Here is a 20,228-nt window from a genome sequence, read left to right as displayed (position 1 = left end):
TTTGATGTGCTCTCTGTGGTGTCACCGTCAGACACCACACTTGCTAGGTGGTAGCCTTTAAATCGGCCGCGGTCCGTTAGTATACGTCGGACCCGCGTGTCGCCACTGTCAGTGATTGCAGACCGAGCGCCGCCACACGGCAGGTCTAGAGAGACGTCCTAGCACTCGCCCCAGTTGTACAGCCGACTTTGCTAGCGATGGTTCACTGACAAATTACGCTCTCATTTGCCGAGACGATAGTTAGCATAGCCTTCAGCTACGTCGTTTGCTACGACCTAGCAAGGCGCCATTATCATTTGCTATTTATCTTGTGATACATGTACCGTCAGACCGATGTTCACCAATTATGGATTAAAGTTAAGTATTCCCACAGCTATGTACGTTCTTTGCTACTATAACTTCCTTTACCTGTTCCAGACCTCACGCCAGCCTGCGTGAGCTTAAACACGTGCCTTTCGGCTACCCGTCATTGTGGATTGGCTGTCTTTCCAGTCCACAACACTCTCTTTCTCTGAACATCTCATTTTGTAGAGCTGTTTTTTCCTACCGTTTTCACAGCAGCAACCCGTCTCTGACCGATTTGTCACATTGTAATGACTATTTCTGGTCCCTGGTGTTGTCATGTGATCATTGTTTTGGCTGTTAAATGGGCTGTATCGTTGTGCAGTCTGCCATGGAAGATATCTACAATAAACCAAGTGATTACAATGCAGTGCACTCTGTGGAGGCATGCACAAACTATGTGAACACTAATGTGCCAGGTGTTCAAAAAGATATGATTCAGAAGTGTCAGTTTTTGAAGCTACATAATACGGAAAAGTTGCAGAACTTTCTCTCTATTAACTCCATGGACCGTGAAATTTCAACAGGAAATGGCAAATTTAGTAAACTTCTGATGCAGGATACACTGTAAGGAACAGTAAAGCACATCATCTGTCACCATAAGTAAAAAGACTTGTGGCTTTGCATGAGACTGACCATTTATGATCTTGAGTCATACACAAATAATTCCATGACTACCACACAAAGGAAGAAATGTTACGATGAAGTAGATGTATTAAGTAACCAGGCTAACAAATTATCCCATACAACACAGTAATCAATCAAATTGTTTTTTCACAAAGATGTAAACCGAAAATTATGTTTATGATGTGGAAACAAAGTTGCGGAATGGGTAAGATTGTAATTCTACATTTTCCTTTGGTTTGTTTCCCTCAAAATTTACAGGAGAGGTTCAGTCTGGTCATTGTTCTATAGTCCCCCCCCCCCCCCCTTCATTTGGTTTCAAAATTTTAGATGCAATTAAAATGACAGTGTGATGTCTATACCAGCTGCTGTAGAAAGTTGAATGCAATTACTATGAAGCTCCTCATCTTTTTTGAACCCTCCTGGAGTTGTCCCACTTCTGGCAATTTTTCCGTCACCTTAAACCTCAGAGAGATTTGCTAAGTAGATCATCACGTTATTAGTCTTTTCTCTCTTGAGCATAGGTCAAACAATGTAGCTGGTTTATGGTATTGGCCTTTAGTAGACACAGTGTTGTATTTTGATTTCAGTGAGTGGCACTATTAAAGGTCTCGTCTACTGTAAAGTGAACTGAAACATCACTAAGCTTGATGGGATGCTCTTGCCTTCCTAAAACTGAAGAAATCGCACATACTCCCTGTTATTTCAAGATATACTCTTCAGTGCCTGCTCTGGATAAAAGTGCGGCTTGACGTTTGACATGTACACAAAGTATTGCCAAAATGGGTTATGTTATGTAATGCAGATAGTCATAAGCTCTACAGGAAATTGTTCTTTGCAGCTTTCAACTACGATTCTGACTCCTTGAGTGTAGTACCAGCAGTACATAGTTCAATAACTGACAGTGATTTGCTGTGACTATTGGGTGGAAGGTAGTGTATATACATGAAAGAGAGGATTTAAAACACCCTAATGTAAACCATTACTTGAGTTCCGTTTTATTAAGTGAGAGAGACTAACAAGGCTCTGAAAACATTCAAAGAAAGGCAGTTTACTTGTGACTGGTTGCTTCAGTAAAAAGGTTGAAGAAACTGCAATGGGAAAGGGATGAGACACTGAAAGCAAATTATTTTCATTGGAACTGCTCTTCAGATTTTCAGAGTCTACACCATCAGAAGCTTTAAAGTATGTATTGTTAACTGGGCCCTATCTAGATATGGTAGATGAACCAGAATGATAAGAAACTTCCTGGCAAATTAAAACTGTGTGCCAGAATGAGACTCGAACTCGGGACCTTTGCCTTTTGCAGCTAAGCGCTTTACCAATGCTGCTATCCAAGCATGACTCATGACCCATCCCCACAGCTCTACTTTTGCCAGGAAAGTGTCTGTGAAGTTTGGAAGGCAGTAGATGAGGTACTGGTGGAAGTAAAGCTGTAAGGACAGGTCGTGAGTCATGCTTGGGTGCTTAGTTGCTGGAGCATTTGCCCGCAAAAGACAAAGATCTCGAGTTCGAATATTGGTCCGGCGCACAGTTTTAATCTGCCAGGAAGTTTCACATCAGCACACACTTTGCTGCAGAGTGAAACTTTCATTCCAGAATGATAAGACTGGAGTGATTAGAGTAGGGTATATAATGAAGTTGTGGTATCATGATTTTTCTTTTGCAGAACTTGTGAGTATGCTAAGCTCTATTGATGATGTAGGTTCTGTTGATGAATTTGTCCAGACAGAGGTTGCCATACTAATTTGTAATGAGACCCAAGCTGTGTGTAATACAGTGGTCTCTGTGAAGCTAGAATTTCAAAAATTTGTAAACAGTTCTTCATGTGCTGTGTAGTTCCTTTCTTGTTGCTTATCCCATTAGAATTGACTGTGTATCTCTGCACATTGACAAAGTGACCAAATAAACGTGTCAAAAACTGCACAGCTCCTCACTTTATTTTGTGTGTGTGTGTGGAGGGGGGGGAGGGAGGGTGTGTGTGTCTTTCCCAGAGAAAGTTCCAGAACACACCCTTGTATCACAATATGCCATTTGCTGTTTTGCTTTATTAATAAGAAGCATATGGTTCCATTTTACATTGTTCCGAACAGTCAAACTATATTCTCTTACTAAATTAGTTTCATCAGTGAAAAGTTTAATTCAGCTGTTGATACGATTAGTTATCAAGAATGAAGTGGAACTATTTTTGTTGGTTATCTGGTGGTAAATAGCTTAAATGCATCCATATATAAATTTCATGTGTAACAGTGACAGTATATTTCTGATCATGATGATTATTATGGTTGAGATTTTTAGAACATGTACCTAATTAGCATGAGATTTGATGAACTGGCATGAAATTAATGTTTTCCTACATGTAGGTACTTCAGATGCGATCGGTGGACAATCTTTCATTAGTTGCGGAAGTAACTAAGGACATAACTTTCAGCACGGCTGATAAGGTATGGGCATTTTCATATTTGTTAATCATATATAGGTGTTTAATTTTTTTTTATATTTTCTGTGAAAATACAAGAATTTTTTATGTGGGTGTATATAGTGCTGTATTATCAGTTAGTTAGTTAGTTAGTTACTTAATTAGTTAGTTAGTCAGTTAGTTAGTTTCATGTTCCATGGGCCATTTTGCATGATAAATTTTAATGATGTGGAACTAGTCATTTTAAGTTAGAAGTCTATTGAAGTTTCAACTCAGTGCTGCACTTTCTTATCCACATTGATGGCGTCAGCAACTGTGGCAGCTAGTCTTTCATTGAGTGATTTCAACAACCACCGGATTAGTTGCATATCTGTCTTCAACATAGGCTGAAACTAATTTTAAACTCATTGATGTATTAGATTGATGCATAAGTTCATAGTGTTTTGCGCATTGGTATTTCGGCTGCTATGGGTTTATTTATCTATGTCATTTTTATACGTAGTTCACTGTTGCTATTTGAGTGCACATACTCTCATTTTGAGATAGTGAGTGGAGATGTGGACACTAGAAAATGGAGTGCCAAATGGAGAAATGGCAGTATTTCCAACATATTCTTGTGTTTGAGTTGGAAGTCTATTGACAGCAGCAGAGGCAACCAGAAGTATTTGTGCCATGTATGGGGATAATGCCATTGGACAGAGCATGACAAGAAAATGGATTTTGCATTTTAAGAAGGATCGTTTTTACATTAGTGACTCTCCATGTTCAGGAAGACCTTTAGAATTCAACAAAGGTTATTTAAACACATTGATCCACAATGAGACATGTCAGTGTACTCATGAACTGGAAAATGTGATGAAATGTGATCATTCCACCATTATGCAACATTTGCATGCTATGGGGAAGGTTCCAACATTGGGTGTATGGCTACCATATGCTCTAAGCCAAAATCACAAAAATCAGCAGGTGACCATATCTGCATCTCTGCTTGCCCGTCATCAATTGGCTTGTGAACAACACCAACCACTCCTATCCTGTATTGTTACTGGTGACAAGAAATGGGGTCTTTATGCTAACATGAGTGGAAAAAAAGGAATGTTTGAGCCCAAACAAAGCAGCAACTTCCTGTACGGAGACCTGTGCACATCCACGAAAGGTAATGTTATGCATCTGGTGCAGCGACAGTTTAGTGTACTATGAATTGCTTTCGTAGGGTGTAACCTTCACTTCTGACATTTACTGTCAACAGCTGAGATGTCTTGCAGAAACAATCCAAGAACGACGACCAGGAAGACTGCCTAAAGTGATGATAGTCCACGATAACACCCACCCGCATTCTGCTAGACTGACAAAAAATACTATACGGCAGTTGGGTTGGGAAGTCATTCCATATCCACCATATTCACTTGATCTTGCGCACTCAGATTGTCACCTTTTCTGCTCACTGTCAAACAACCTTCAAGGGACTTCCTTCCCATATGAAAATCCACTCCGAACGTGACTGAACTAGTTCTTTGCCTTAAAACTATGTGATTTCTATAGTCGTGGAATTGAAAAGTTACCCCAGCTTTGGGAGACTGTTATAAATAGCAAAGGAGAATATATTATTGATGACTAAAGTCTCTGTTATGTCTATCTGTTGTTTTGATTGAATTATGGAAAATCTCTACAAACTTAGACACTAACCTAATATAAGGAGTACCTATGCTAGTGAGTATTCTGAAACCCAGGTTTTATAATATTTCAGGCGAGTCTCTTTAATACTACGGTAATATACACCGAGTTGTCTAACCAGAAATGTATCTTTAGATGCTTATTGAATTTTTCTCCAACAGTTTTATGGAACATTCACTGCATGAATGGTTTCAAAATCCATTGCAATCAGCTCTAAGTGATCTGTGACGTATTTGGACAAGATTTTAATCAGCCTCTTTAACTATTGCAAGTGCTATACAAAATAATTGATAAATAACTAGCAGAAAAAATTGTTTTCAATATTCTAGACGCACCTCATACATAGCAAGTACATCCTATATTATAATCATTACTATTCTGGTGCTTACAAGGACACACAAAAATTTGCAAAAAGGAATAAAAAGTTAGCAGAAGACAAAGCCGCTTCCAACTTAGGCAATCATTCACAAATGCTTTACCCTTGCACACAGTCATAATGAGAACAAGAACCAGGTTCAGCAGAAGTTGCAGGAAGTGAGTTTTTGTGATAGTGACATGGATTTCAGTAAACTTGGCCAATGTCGATTGAGGAGGGTGAACATAGATGTTAACATGCATTCAGTTTAACAAACCATGTTGGATGTTTGATAGGTCAGGAGTGCACATGCAGTTTCTTAGACTAGGCGGTAGTTTGAGGACCTCTGGAGAATGCTCACCAGTCAATTTGCAAAGAGTGAAATCACACTACTTACAGCGTAAAAACACTTCAGCTGTCAAAATTGTAACAGTAAATTGTTGAAGTATTTGTAACAAAGTTCCTAGATTTACTACCCTCCATGAAAGTTGTCATACTCAATTACTCTTGGAACTGAGATCTACCCGAAGTAGAAAGCTCCAAAATATTTAATGAGGTATGGATTGCTTATTAAAAGGACAGGTTTGATACCATAGGAGTGGAAATGTTTGTTGCTGTCAACAGAAATATTGCGTCTATCGAGGCTGAAATTGGGCGTGACAATGAAATTATCTGGATGCAAGTAGTAGGTGTAGGTGAACTAAAATTAATTGTTGAATGATTTTACCAGCCATTTCTGCTATAAATGTTTTAGAATCATTCAAAGAAAGTGTATGCTTACTAGCACATAAATACACAAATGTAGTTGGTTGCTTAATCTATTGAGTATAGACTGGGACATCCATGCATTCATTGCTAGTGATATGGACAGACAGTTTTGTGAAGTCCTTATGAATAAGTTATCTGAAAACTGTCTTGAACAGCTAGTTATACAACCCACATGCAATGTAAATATTTTAGACCTTGTAGCTGCAAACAGGCCTGACACCTTATCAGTAGTCTCATTATAGAGACAGTAATTGGTATTCATAACAATGACGGCTACTAAAGTTAATAAATCCATCAAAGAAGGCTAGCTGAGCACTTATGCTAGAAAGAACAGATAAGTAGTCGTTTGCATCCCACATGGACAGTGGACATTGTTTAATTCCATTATGAAGGATGCAGAGGAACTATGGCCAAAGTTTAAAATGATTGTAAATCACACAATGGATGAGAATGTGCCAGGTAAATGGGTAAGGACAGAAAAGACACACCATGATGTAACAATAGAATTCAGAAACTGCTGAGGAAGCAGAGATCGTTGCATTCTTGGTTCAAAAAAGAATGTACAAATCAAGTCAGGTAAAAATGAGTAGAAATTTGTGCATCTGCTAGAAGATTGATGCATGAAGCATACAACTTCCACTGTCATACCTTAACAAAAGATCTTGCCAAGAAGCTGAGGAAATTTCACACGTAAGGAATCATTCATGCAGGAGGATTATACGAACTTACCATCGTTTGACCGTTGCACAAACTTCTGTAAGGAGGACATAGTAGTAGCTGTCCTTGGCAAAGGGAAGCAACTGAGATAGTTTAAAACAAATAGGTAGAAGGTTCTGGATGGAACACAAGTTTAGTTTTAGAGAGTACACTGTGGCATTGGCCCCTTAGCTTGCATTTATCATGGATTGCTCACTCAGTGCAAAGTCCAAAATGACTGGAAATAAATGCAGGTAATTACTGTACATAATAAACGTAAAAGAATGGGCCCTCATAATTACAGACCAATGTCCATAACCTTGGTTTGTAGCAGATTTCATGATCATATTCTAGTTTGAATATTGTAAATTTCCATGAGAAGGAAATGCTTCTGTCTACAGATCAGCACAGATTTAGAGTGTATTGCTCATGCAAAACTCAGCTTGTACTTTTTTCACACGATGTCTGACAAAGCATGGATGAAGAGCAACAGGCAGATTCCTAGACGTGTGGAAAGCATTTTACAAGGGCCCCACTGCAGACTGTTAACGAAGATACAGGCATACAAAATAGGTTCCCCAATATGTAAGTGGCTCAAAGACATCTTAAGTAATAGAACCGAGTATGTTGTCCTTGACTGCGAGTGTTCCTCAGGGACAAAGGGATAAGGAGTGCTCAGGGGAAGTGATAGGGCCACTCTTATTCTCTATATGTGTAAATGATCTGATGGATATGGTGAGCAGCAATCTGCCGCTGTTTGCTGATGATAGTGTGGTGTAGAGGAAGATATTGTTGTTGAGTGACTGCAGGAGGGTTCAAGATGACTTATACAAAAGTCCTAGTTGGTATGGTGAGTGGCAGCTTGCTGTAGCTGTAGAAAAACATAAATTAATGCAGATGAGTTGGAAAAACAATCTCATAATGTTTGAATACAGCATTGGTAGTGTGTTGCCTGACACAGTCACATTGATTGAATATTTAAGTGTAACACTGCAGAATGACATGAAATGGAATGGTCACATAAGGACAGTAGTAGGGAAGATGGATGCTAGACTTTGGTTTATTGGGAAAATTTTAGGAAAGTGTAGCTCATCTATAAAGTGGATAGTGTATAGAACACTCATATGACCCAGTCTTCACTACTGCTCAGATATTTGTGATCCCCAACTAGTTGGATAAAGGAAGACATTGAAGATATACTGCTAGATTTATTACTAGTTGGTTCGACCGGCATGCTAGTATTACAGAGATGCTTTGTGAACTCAAATGGGAATTCCTGGAGGGAAGACGACTTTCTATCTGTGAAGCACTATTGTGAAAATTTAGAGAACCGACATTTGAAGCTAACTGCAGAATGATTCAACTGCTGCCAATGTATATTTTGGGTAAGCACCACAGATGGAAGGAAAGAGAAATTAGGGTTCCTAAGTAAGCATGCAGATGATCATCTTCCTCCCGTTCCTTTTGCGAGTGGAGCAGGAAAGGAAATGGCTAGTATTGGCACGACGTACTCTCCACCATGCACCATATGGAGGCTTGCGGAGGATGTAGATGTAGTCACAATTGTAGTAACAGCAGCAGTGCCATGTAAAGTAATTGAACAGACTAATTTTGTCTCAAGTTTCTCTTTATAAATATGTGAAGAGGGCAAATGACCTGCCACTACTGATGAGTACAGGGCTGCAAAACATTAAACAAAATTAAGCAACAGTTTGATTGTTCTAGCTTACATACTTTTCCATTGTAAATACTGTTACTGATATTAACTGTGTTTATATTTTTCACTTATTCTTATAGGTGTTGTCGTCTTGTTTTTAGAAACTATAGCTATAATCAAATTACTTCATTTCTATGTTTGTTGCACTTATTTAACTATTTTGTTATGGTCTTAATTACAGCCCTGTAGCTCCTTTCAAATAATTATGCCTATCTTTTGGTTTTTATTCCTCTGTGATAATTCTGGTAGTGACATTAAACATTATACCAATTTATTTTTCTTCTGTACTCTGTGCTCCATCTTATATGTATCTCACAAATGTTATTTTAGTAATCATATCTGATCTCTTCATCTCTTACAGTTGCCCTTTTGTGTGCCATGATACGTGCTGTTCCAGAGTGTTTTTCTCTTAAATTTCTTTTGTAATTGCCTGTAAAACCATTATTTGTAAATTCAAAAACAGCTGGCCCATGTAGTTAACAGTAAACCCCTCTTGTAGCATGTACCATTTGAGACCAATGAGCAATTCCATAACACTCTTGCATTTACTAAACAAACTAGAAGTTAAATGAGCTGCTCTTCCTCAGATCTGCTCTGTCTTGGTTAAGGTCACATACACAATACTCAGAAATTAGATGAGTGAGGGTTTTCTTCTTTGACTTCCGGAAGGCTTTTGATATACCTGGGTGCCATTATCTACTGCCTTGTAGCCCTCATGGATAAGCAGAGCAAGCTGAGTTTTACAAGACCATCATTGTTCATTTCTTCAGAGGAATACATGAGTGTAAAACATGTTCTGTGACTGTGCAACATATTGTCATATATATAGTTCTATAGTAGTGCATATCTGTGTGCATGTCTATTCATTGACATTTCTTGAAAACTTTTTTCAATCTTTTCAAATGCTTTTTTGCTGTAGTGGTAAGTATCTCGTTGCACAATCAATTATCTCAAAATCTATTTCAGTGTTGATGCTATGCTTGAAAGGGGGAATTGTATTGCAGTCTAATGTAGTCAAACAGTTCTGAAGCACTGAATCCATTATCTTTGCCTTCTCTCTATCATCTTATGCTTTAGTGTCAATATGATCACTAAGCATTTTTATGTGCGATTTTGATTCATTAACTGAGACTAAGCTGGTCAAAGGCTTCTGTCCAGTCACTCGTCAACCAGTCTGCTGTGGCAGTAGAAGACATCAAAAGGGAACCTGAAGTTTTAAATTTCACATTTAAAAAAAATCATTCATACATACCATCATCTGACCATTGCACAAACTCCTGTATGGAAGAATTAGAAACAGGCATCCCTGACTTGTGAGGCAACTGAAAGTGTTAAAAACAAATAAGTTGCTGGGTCCAGATGGAATCCCAGTTTGATTTTACAGCATTCAGTTTTTCAGCAGGCCCCTTACCAAGCTTGAATTTATTGCAAATCTGTTGCCCACCACGAAGTCCTAAATGAATGGAAAAAGTGCTAGTGACTAGTGTATATATGAATGGTAAAAGAATATACTCGCAAAATTGCAGACCAATATCCTTATCAGTTTGCTGCAGAATTCTTGAGCATATTCTAAGTCAGAATGTAGTAAATTTCCTTGAAGCAGAAAACTTCTGTCAACAAATCAGCATGCATTTGGACAGCACTGTTCTTGTGAAACTCAGCTTGCCTATTGAAGCGATTCAAATGTGGGCTGCTAGATTTGCTATTAGTATGTTCTATGAACACCCAAGTATTGCAGAGGTGCTTCATGAACTTAAATGGGAATCTCTGGAGGGAAGATGATGATCATTTCACAAAGCATTATTGAAAAAAATTAAATAACTAATGTTTGGGACTGACTGCAGAATAATTCCACTCCCGCCAATCTACATTTTGTAGGAGGACTGTGAAGACAAAATAAGAGATTAGGGCTTGCATGGAGGCATATAGATTGTCTTTTTTTTTCAGACTCCATTTGTGAATTGAATAGGAAAGAGAGTCAGTAAGAGTGGTAAAGGTGCCACCCACCACCATCCTTCCTTCCTCCCTCTGAAACGGGCAGCGGAGGCAAGGGCGCTGTCTTTCTCTTCCAAGAATTGTGAAAGTTACAGCAGTGCTTTTACTGTGAGGGAGCTTAAACATGCAGTCTCTTAGTCCCAGGCATCCGCTCCAGGACTGGGCAGCATTCACATTCTGATGTTGCTACACCTATCTCGTCAGTGCCTACGCTTTCTCCTCCATACATATAACCACATTTGGACAGATCACACATTGCCCAGTCGCCAGCATGAGGCCATTGTTATTTCCATACCTAAGCCTGGTAAGGACAAGCACCTTTCTTCCAGCTTCTGCTCAATTTACCTCATCAGTAGCATCTGCAGCTTGATGGAACATATGATTAATGGTGGGCTGGTGTGGTGGCTTGAGTCTTGGAATCTCCTCACTAATGCCCAATGTGGATTCCATAGGCACTTGTGACGTTCGCCTGCTTTATTTCTTTGTTGATTGTTCTCGGTGTTGACATACTGCATTGTTATACTGGCTGAAAAATGAGGACTGGATGTTCAACACTGACTACTGTAAATGGTGTAGCTGACAGTTGCGCGTTTCACAGTTCTTTACTTTCACTGTTCAACCCCCCCCCCCCCCCCAGAAGCCTCATTAATAGTTTGCAGGTAAACGTCAGCATACTGCTTCAATAGTTTACCGTTGAACATCTGTGAGCAGTAAAAACCTAACCACACAGTTCTTGCAGAATAATACGGTATGTGTGGCACTATTGAACAGGCACTGTCATTATTTTAACACACGGCCTACTTGTGTTACACATGCACCCCCATATGTATTCACCACTGGTCTTGAGTGATGTCTTGATCATCTTTACTCCTGGAGCATATGGCTTCTGCTTTTCCACTGACAGGACTGTCTGTATGAACTTCTGGTGATGTGGGAAGTTTCTTCCCACATCCCTATGTCTCAGCCCATTCCTTTTCCTTTTGTTGACACAACGAAATTCTTGGGACTCATGTTTGATTGGAAACTCTGTTGGTCTTCCCACGTCTCTTACCTAGCAGATTGGACCACCCCCTCCATTTATACCGGTCCCTTGTCCATTTGAAACTGGATTATGGATGTTTCATATATTCATCCGCACATTCATCTATCTGTACTAGTCCCATTGGAAGTCTTTGTGCTGAGGCTCCTGACTTACCGTTGTCCTACTGGTGGGATGTTCTCCTCAGTCATTACACGAGCTGTCTGTCTTCTATGCTCGGTCATCCATGCTGTGGTCCCTTTTTTGACGATTCCCTTGACCCCCAGTAGGGGCTGCACCCATCTTCTCTGTTGCCTCCTGGAGTTCGCTTTCATTTGCTGCTTCGAGAGCTTTGCTTTATGCTACCTACCATGTTCTCCACAGGTGCAAGCATTTCACCACCCTGGCTTTGTGCTGAGGTGTGTGTTCATTTCGGACTTCCTGACTTGGTTTATTGCTGTGAGTTTCTTGCTCTTCGCATGCAGTTTGGGACAGTGTCGTCATCGACACCGATAGTACCAAGATCACTGTTGTGTCAGATGTGCTATTGTAATTGACGACAATCTTTTTCAATGTCGGCTTTTTTAGCAGTGTTCAATTTTTACTGTGGAGCTCTGTGCTCTTGATGAGGCACACCAACTTTCAAGTTGTGTCATCTGCTCAGATTCACTCACTGCTCTTCAGAGCCTTTTTTGTGTGTATGCAGTCCACCCTTTAGTATAACGGACCCAAGAATGCCTCCACTCACTCACCGTAGGGGGAGCCAACATAGTGTGCCCATGAGTTCCTGATCATGGTGTGCCAGGGATCAAGGCTGCTGGTGTTGCTGCAAAGGTTGCAGCTCTCCTCCCCAGCTTGCTAGTCATTCTGTTCCTTTGGATGATCCTAGTGTCACTGTCTGTTGGCAAGTAGTATCACTTTGGAGTGCACAATGGTCTTCTCTCCAGGGGTACAAACTCCAGGACATTAAACCATGGTCGACTTCCTATTGGGCCTCATTTTGCGAGGCAGTCATTTTAGCCCAGCTGCGTATAGGACACTGTCATTTTAGTCACCACTATTTAGATTAGATTAGATTAGATTAGATTAATACTAGTTCCATGGATCATGAATACGATATTTCGTAATGATGTGGAACGAGTCGAATTTTCCAATACATGACATAATTAGGTTAATTTAACAACATACTTAAGTTAATACACTCCTGGAAATGGAAAAAAGAACACATTGACACCGGTGTGTCAGATCCACCATACTTGCTCCGGACACTGCGAGAGGGCTGTACAAGCAATGATCACACGCACGGCACAGCGGACACACCAGGAACCGCGGTGTTGGCCGTCGAATGACGCTAGCTGCGCAGCATTTGTGCACCGCCGCCGTCAGTGACAGCCAGTTTGCCGTGGCATACGGAGCTCCATCGCAGTCTTTAACACTGGTAGCATGCCGCGACAGCATGGACGTGAACCATATGTGCAGTTGACGGACTTTGAGCGAGGGCGTATAGTGGGCATGCGGGAGGCCGGGTGGACGTACCGCCGAATTGCTCAACACGTGGGGCGTGAGGTCTCCACAGTACATCGATGTTGTCGCCAGTGGTCGGCGGAAGGTGCACGTGCCCGTCGACCTGGGACCGGACCGCAGCGACGCACGGATGCACGCCAAGACCGTAGGATCCTACGCAGTGCCGTAGGGGACCGCACCGCCACTTCCCAGCAAATTAGGGACACTGTTGCTCCTGGGGTATCGGCGAGGACCATTCGCAACCGCCTCCATGAAGCTGGGCTACGGTCCCGCACACCGTTAGGCCGTCTTCCGCTCACGCCCCAACATCGTGCAGCCCGCCTCCAGTGGTGTCGCGACAGGCGTGAATGGAGGGACGAATGGAGACGTGTCGTCTTCAGCGATGAGAGTCGCTTCTGCCTTGGTGCCAATGATGGTCGTATGCGTGTTTGGCGCCGTGCAGGTGAGCGCCACAATCAGGACTGCATACGACCGAGGCACACAGGGCCAACACCCGGCATCATGGTGTGGGGAGCGATCTCCTACACTGGCCGTACACCACTGGTGATCGTCGAGGGGACACTGAATAGTGCACGGTACATCCAAACCGTCATCGAACCCATCGTTCTACCATTCCTAGACCGGCAAGGGAACTTGCTGTTCCAACAGGACAATGCACGTCCGCATGTATCCCGTGCCACCCAACGTGCTCTAGAAGGTGTAAGTCAACTACCCTGGCCAGCAAGATCTCCGGATCTGTCCCCATTGAGCATGTTTCGGACTGGATGAAGCGTCGTCTCACGCGGTCTGCACGTCCAGCACGAACGCTGGTCCAACTGAGGCGCCAGGTGGAAATGGCATGGCAAGCCGTTCCACAGGACTACATCCAGCATCTCTACGATCGTCTCCATGGGAGAATAGCAGCCTGCATTGCTGCGAAAGGTGGATATACACTGTACTAGTGTCGACATTGTGCATGCTCTGTTGCCTGTGTCTATGTGCCTGTGGTTCTGTCAGTGTGATCATGTGATGTATCTGACCCCAGGAATGTGTCAATAAAGTTTCCCCTTCCTGGGACAATGAATTCACGGTGTTCTTATTTCAATTTCCAGGAGTGTATAACAACTTAATTTTTTGTGTTTTTTTTGTTTTTCTTTATTTTTTATTTTTATTTTTTTATTTTTTATATTTTTGTTTTTTTTTCTTTTTTTCTTAATTTATATCTAAAAATTCCTCTATGGAGTAGAAGGAGTTGTCATTCAGAAATTCTTTTAATTTCTTCTTAAATACTTGTTGGTTATCTGTCAGACTTTTGATACTATTTGGTAAGTGACCAAAGACTTTAGTGCCAGTATAATTCACCCCTTTCTGTGCCAAAGTTAGATTTAATCTTGAATAGTGAAGATCGTCCTTTCTCCTAGTATTGTAGTTATGCACACTGCTATTACTTTTGAATTGAGTTTTGTTGTTAATAACAAATTTCATAAGAGAGTATATATACTGAGGAGCTACTGTGAATATCCCTAGATCCTTAAATAAATGTCTGCAGGATGATCTTGGGTGGACTCCAGCTATTATTCTGATTACACGCTTTTGTGCAATAAATACTTTATTCCTCAGTGATGAATTACCCCAAAATATGATGCCATATGAAAGCAATGAGTGAAAATAGGCATAGTAAGCTAATTTACTAAGATGTTTATCACCAAAATTTGCAATGACCCTTATTGCATAAGTAGCTGAACTCAAACGTTTCAGCAGATCATCAATGTGTTTCTTCCAATTTAATCTCTCATCAATGGACATACCTAAAAATTTGGAATACTCTACCTTAGCTATATGCTTCTGATTAAGGTCTATATTTATTAATGGGGTCATACCATTCACTGTATGGAACTGTATGTACTGTGTCTTATCAAAATTCAGTGAGAGTCCGTTTACAAGGAACCACTTAGTAATTTTCTGAAAGACAGTATTGACAATTTCATCAGTTAATTCTTGTTTCTCAGGTGTGATTACTATACTTGTATCATCAGCGAAGAGAACTAACTTTGCCTCTTCATGAATATAGAATGGCAAGTCATTAATATATAATAAGAACAACAAAGGACCCAAGACTGACCCTTGTGGAACCCCATTCTTGATAGTTCCCCAGTTTGAGGAATGTGCTGATCTTTGCATGTTACGAGAACTACTTATTTCAACTTTCTGCACTCTTCCAGTTAGGTACGAATTAAACCATTTGTGCACTGTCCCACTCATGCCACAATACTTGAGCTTGTCTAGCAGAATTTCATGATTTACACAATCAAAAGCCTTTGAGAGACCCTGCCCCACTCTGTGTCTGCTGCTCTCAACCCTCGACGGTGCACCACTTTCTAGACCATTGCCCATTTTTTAGCTGTTTATGTTTACATCTATGTTTGCCATCTACTTTGTCAGATGTTTTAGCAAATGACACACATTTTGTTGATTGCGACTTGCTTTTTACTTGCCATAGCGGCATGTCAAAGCAAATTTGACCCCCTCCCCCCACCCCCACAGGGATCATCTCAATGATGTTTTAAGGAATTTTCGCTAGGGTTGTCCTTGTCCTTAGCTACTCCTCTTTTAAAGTTGCTTGATTGAGTTTTTGCTTTTTTTTTTTTTTGCCCCAAATTACTTGTCTGTTCCTACATTATGATACGGGCACTTATAACCGTAACAGTTTTGCGCCCTAAAGCACCAACCAACCACCCTGCTTAAGGCAATCTTTTAAAGTTTGGTAACCATTTGGAACATTCATCTCAGGTGGTATCTGGTCCAGTGCCCAAGAGAATTCTGCTGGGTTTGTAATCAATCAGGTATAATAGTTGTCCTTACCTAGAAATATTTTTAAATCTTTGACATTCATGGGGGCTGAATTTTATCAATCATCACAATATAATCCTTGGTTGCTTCCAGCAGTCCATTTGCTTAGAGTTTAAACCCCAAATGTGGAACACCTCTTGCTGGCAGCCTTTGAAACAAAAGCTCAGAGTTGTGAAGGTGATCCTCTTAAATTATACCTGTGACCAAAATATTGTCAGGGTAAGCTGTACAGTTGAGAATGTCCTGTACTTGTTAATCCATGAAGTGTTGAAATAATATGGAGGGTGACTTAAGAGATTCTGAAAGGTAAATGATTGTAATGGTAAAGGCCTTGTGACTTGTTTAGCACAAGCTAAGTTTGTGATGCTTCATCAAGAGGATTTGAAAATATGCCCTTGCAACATCAATTTTACTGAATAAAATGCCATGGCTTAATTTTGCAAATAGTTCATCTGGGGTAGGTAGAGGATAAGTTTCCCCTTCAGCACGTGTGTTATCATTACTTTGAAATCACCACAGAATTTCAATTTTGAGGCTGTTCTTAAGCGCTAGGGCACCAGGCGGGTTTCTTCAAAACATGGAGCTGCTGTTATTTAAAGAAAGATGAGAATTTTGAAATCAGTTGTCAGCCTAGGTCAGATGAGAACATTTGCTTTTATTTGTCACAGAAAAGCTTCAAGGCAGTGCAAGGCTCTTTGGACTGAATGATGTGCACTATTTCATGAATCATAAATCCACATGTTGGAAAGTGTCCATCCCAGAGACATTACCCCTTTTTGGGTCAACTGCCACTAGAAAACTTACTGGACAATTGACTTAGTTATAAGTAAAATGTATAGGCACATGATGATGTCCATCAACCCAAAGATTTGTCTCAGCTGCCTACAGTGGTGGCAGTCCTAAAATTAAGTAAGTCGATTGGTTTAACAGTGACACAGATGCATCAGTGTCCAGGAGTAACCTCACAGGATGTTCATTATGAATGCTTCCAAGTACTTTTTCTGGGACATGTTTTGAGAAGTCAGGCCTTCCATAAATTGCAAACTCAGTTGGTTCACTACCACAGGATGGGGTGTGTTCGCAGCAGCACTGCGGGCTGTGCGCATGGTGCAGGAAACAGTATTTACAGCTAGGCAATTGCACAACAGTTAGTGTGCCTTGTCGCCACCAGTACAGTCGTTTACAGGGCTGCACTAGCTGCAGATCAGGTGAAGGCCCCACCGGAGGTGTAGTGACGTCCCACATGACTGTACCGGAAAGCTAACTGCCATGTCTTCTTCCATTTGAAACACACTTTGATCTGTGCAAGCTGTTTTGTAATCTTTAGCTATTCACATTACTTCTATCAGCGATGGACCTGATTTCCCCAATAACTGATTTAAGAGTTGGTGTAGTTCTGCCTGCAGTTCTTAATCTCTGTAGGTTGGGGGCCCAGCCTGTGTAAGATTGATTAGGACACTTTTTTACAGCCAAAACTGTAGCCTAGTTGCGATAATGTGTTTACTTGTTGAAAAATGTTCTTGCAATAAAGAAAATGTTGTAGGTAGCTCAAGTTCTGCCAAATTTGTCAAGAACTCCAGTTTTTCTGTTAGTTGATACAACACGGGATTTGCTGACAAGAACATGGCCTTTTGCCTTTCCATATCGGAAATCTGACAAGCCAAAAAATACAACTGCAATTGTTGCTGTTAAACATCACACTGTTCATTAAAAGGCAGAAATGCTATAAACAGGGGTGGCATGGAAGACATTTTTGATCTATTGCTAACATTTGCACTGCCCATAATATAGCTGTCGTTAACTCCAGATAACGGTGTGTGGTTTGCGTGGGGAGTTGTAGGTTCTCCATGGTTGAGAAACCCACATACTCTTGCTCAAGTACAAAAATTTTCAAAGTCTGATTTGCACACTTAACAGGTCCCAAGTTGTTGTCACTTTTGTAAAAAGGAGATCTACTCATGCAGACAATGGAGTTCATTCACAACAAGGGATGCCTGTATAAGGAACAGTGCAAGTTATCAGAAGTTCATATTCCCAAGCAACGTCTAGTACTACCCATATCACAGTTCTGTATATTACAAGTAGAGTTCACCAGAATAATACCATAGCCACTACGATAAAACTTGTGGCACACGCTCAACTGCTTGCATCATAATTGCTTAGGCCAACCATGGGCCAGTTTCAGTGCTGTAGTCTGATGTGATCCCATCATAAGTTGTGCCTGAAGATCAACAGCGTCTGAGAAGTGACACCACAATGGTTGATAGTAATGTTGCAGCAGCTACTCAGTTTCCATGGTAACATCAGGTGGCGTCACTACATCTATGATACTTGATTCTTCCTGGTTGTAAAGCCCACTTCATGAATGTCCACTTTTGTGTCCTAGAAATTTCCTGAGTAATCATATCTCCGGTCCAGATTAAAATTCAGGCTCTTGCCGTATGCAAGCAGTGTTCTTAATGACCGAGCTCCTGGACGTGACTCTCAGCTGGACTGAAAGCTTGAATCTCCTAGTACATCTCATGTCTATTATGGTCCTCTAAGTTCTTCTGTTTGCATTAAAGCAACCAGTCACTAACAGTATCTCCACATTGATAGCTACTGCTGCTTCCACACTAACATAGCTGCCCTCCACCCTTCCTATCCTGCCTCTAGTCTTGTTTCGGATATTTCATCTACAATGATAACCAAGCCCTCTCCTAATATGATGTAGGCCTGTCAACTCCTTGTCACAAACAGATCTTCCATCATACCTTCCCAATTTTCCTTAGCACTGCTAAACATCTACCAAGGAGCATCCTCTCCCTACATCCTTTCATACATAATACAATCCTGGACTGAAATGACTGAACCACATCCTTTGCCAGGGCTTTCAGCTTATCTTAAAATGAAGAATCTACTCACTCAAATGCTTCCTAGTTTTCCCATAATTGTAACTTGTCCATTCATATGCCTCTCCTGTTCCTGACCCCTTGCCCTATCCGTACAAAAAACTCGGGTTCAAGACCTGTTCCATGAACTCATCCAGTGAAGACTATTCCATAACTGTTACTGGTGTAGTTTTATCTCATTAGAGATGGGTCTACCTAGGAAAGCAGCCATGCTGTAACCACTACACTACTTTGTATGTGTACACGAGCACCAGTTTGCAATCCACAGAGTATGAATGGGATTCACAAGATGATGGTCAAAGCAGAGTATGCTTTTCTGCAAAACATTCTCCACTAGCTTCTCTGAAATGCATGTATGGATATTGTCCCTCCAGTACATCATTCATTTTTGCTTTCTCTTTCACCTCCATCTTTCTCTTCTCCCTAATTTGTTGCTCCTGTTTCTATCTCATTTCCTGTTCCTCCACCATTGTTGTATTTCTCTGTTACCTTACATTTGTTTTATTTATCTACTCTTGACCATGATTGTAAACAGTGATTGTAAAGTGATAGTCACGGAAAGGATGAAAAATATCAGACAACCAGTTATATAACTAGTTGGCTGATATTTTTCATCCATTCCAAGATTATAGTTGTAGGTCTACAAATCTCATTAAACCCCTCCTCACTTAGTTCGTGTTTCAGCTGTCTAGTTTTCTTAGCAGTCTTCTTCCCCACCCAAATTTCCTCTTCATTCTTGTGTGCAACATGCAACTACCCATGTCTGCATCTTACATTTTCATCTTACTCACTGCTTTCTAGATATCTAGTCACATCATTTAAGCTGTAAAATTTTATGAGTGATAGCTATGTCTATGGATAGGTATTTTGATGGAGAATGAATATTCAAAAGTTGGGCTATAGTGTTTAATGCCAGGTGTTTGTTCTTGTCTATAGATCATTGCTTCGTCTGTATGATTAGTGGTTGTCCTTTTTTTATGCCATTGTATACTGCATGCTTCTGATGGCTGACATACCATATGGACCTAGTAGTAGCCCCAAATGAAAATCCAGAAACTAGGGATGTTAAACACATTGTACATTGTGAGACCTGAGTTTCTCCCGCCGAAATATCGGCGGTCGCTGAAAGTGTTACCTGGCTGAATTCCCGGAAGTTATTTGGACATTGTACATTAACAGCTAAAGGCAGACAAGTTTCATATTGTTTGAAATAAACCTGCAGAATTAGAAACTGAGGCACCCTCTAAATGACATAAAATCAGTGCATTACTACCATTTCAGGCACTCTGTCTCTTAAATCATAGTATGAGCCAATTGTTCTTCTGGATGATTCTGGTGATGGTGGTTTTAATTGTACAAACCTGCTGCCAAACTAA

General features: G+C 40.7%; 1 protein-coding gene across 2 annotated transcripts in view; it reads left to right on the top strand.

Annotated features, from left to right (window-relative positions):
* The window catches only part of LOC124555146 (THUMP domain-containing protein 3-like), a 116,246-nt gene that overhangs the window by 21,846 nt on the left and 74,172 nt on the right, over positions 1–20,228 (top strand). The window contains exon 2 of one of the 2 annotated variants that reach the window (XM_047128959.1): positions 3,330–3,410. The exons of the other annotated variant lie outside the window; for it this stretch is intronic. Within the exon in view, the coding sequence (XP_046984915.1) occupies positions 3,330–3,410 (81 nt within the window). The remainder of the gene's footprint in view (positions 1–3,329; positions 3,411–20,228) is intronic. 2 annotated transcript variants of the gene reach the window in all.

Source organism: Schistocerca americana, chromosome X, assembly GCF_021461395.2.
Source record: "Schistocerca americana isolate TAMUIC-IGC-003095 chromosome X, iqSchAmer2.1, whole genome shotgun sequence".
Classification (NCBI taxonomy): domain Eukaryota; kingdom Metazoa; phylum Arthropoda; class Insecta; order Orthoptera; family Acrididae; genus Schistocerca; species Schistocerca americana.
This window is presented reverse-complemented; position numbering and strand designations above follow the sequence as displayed.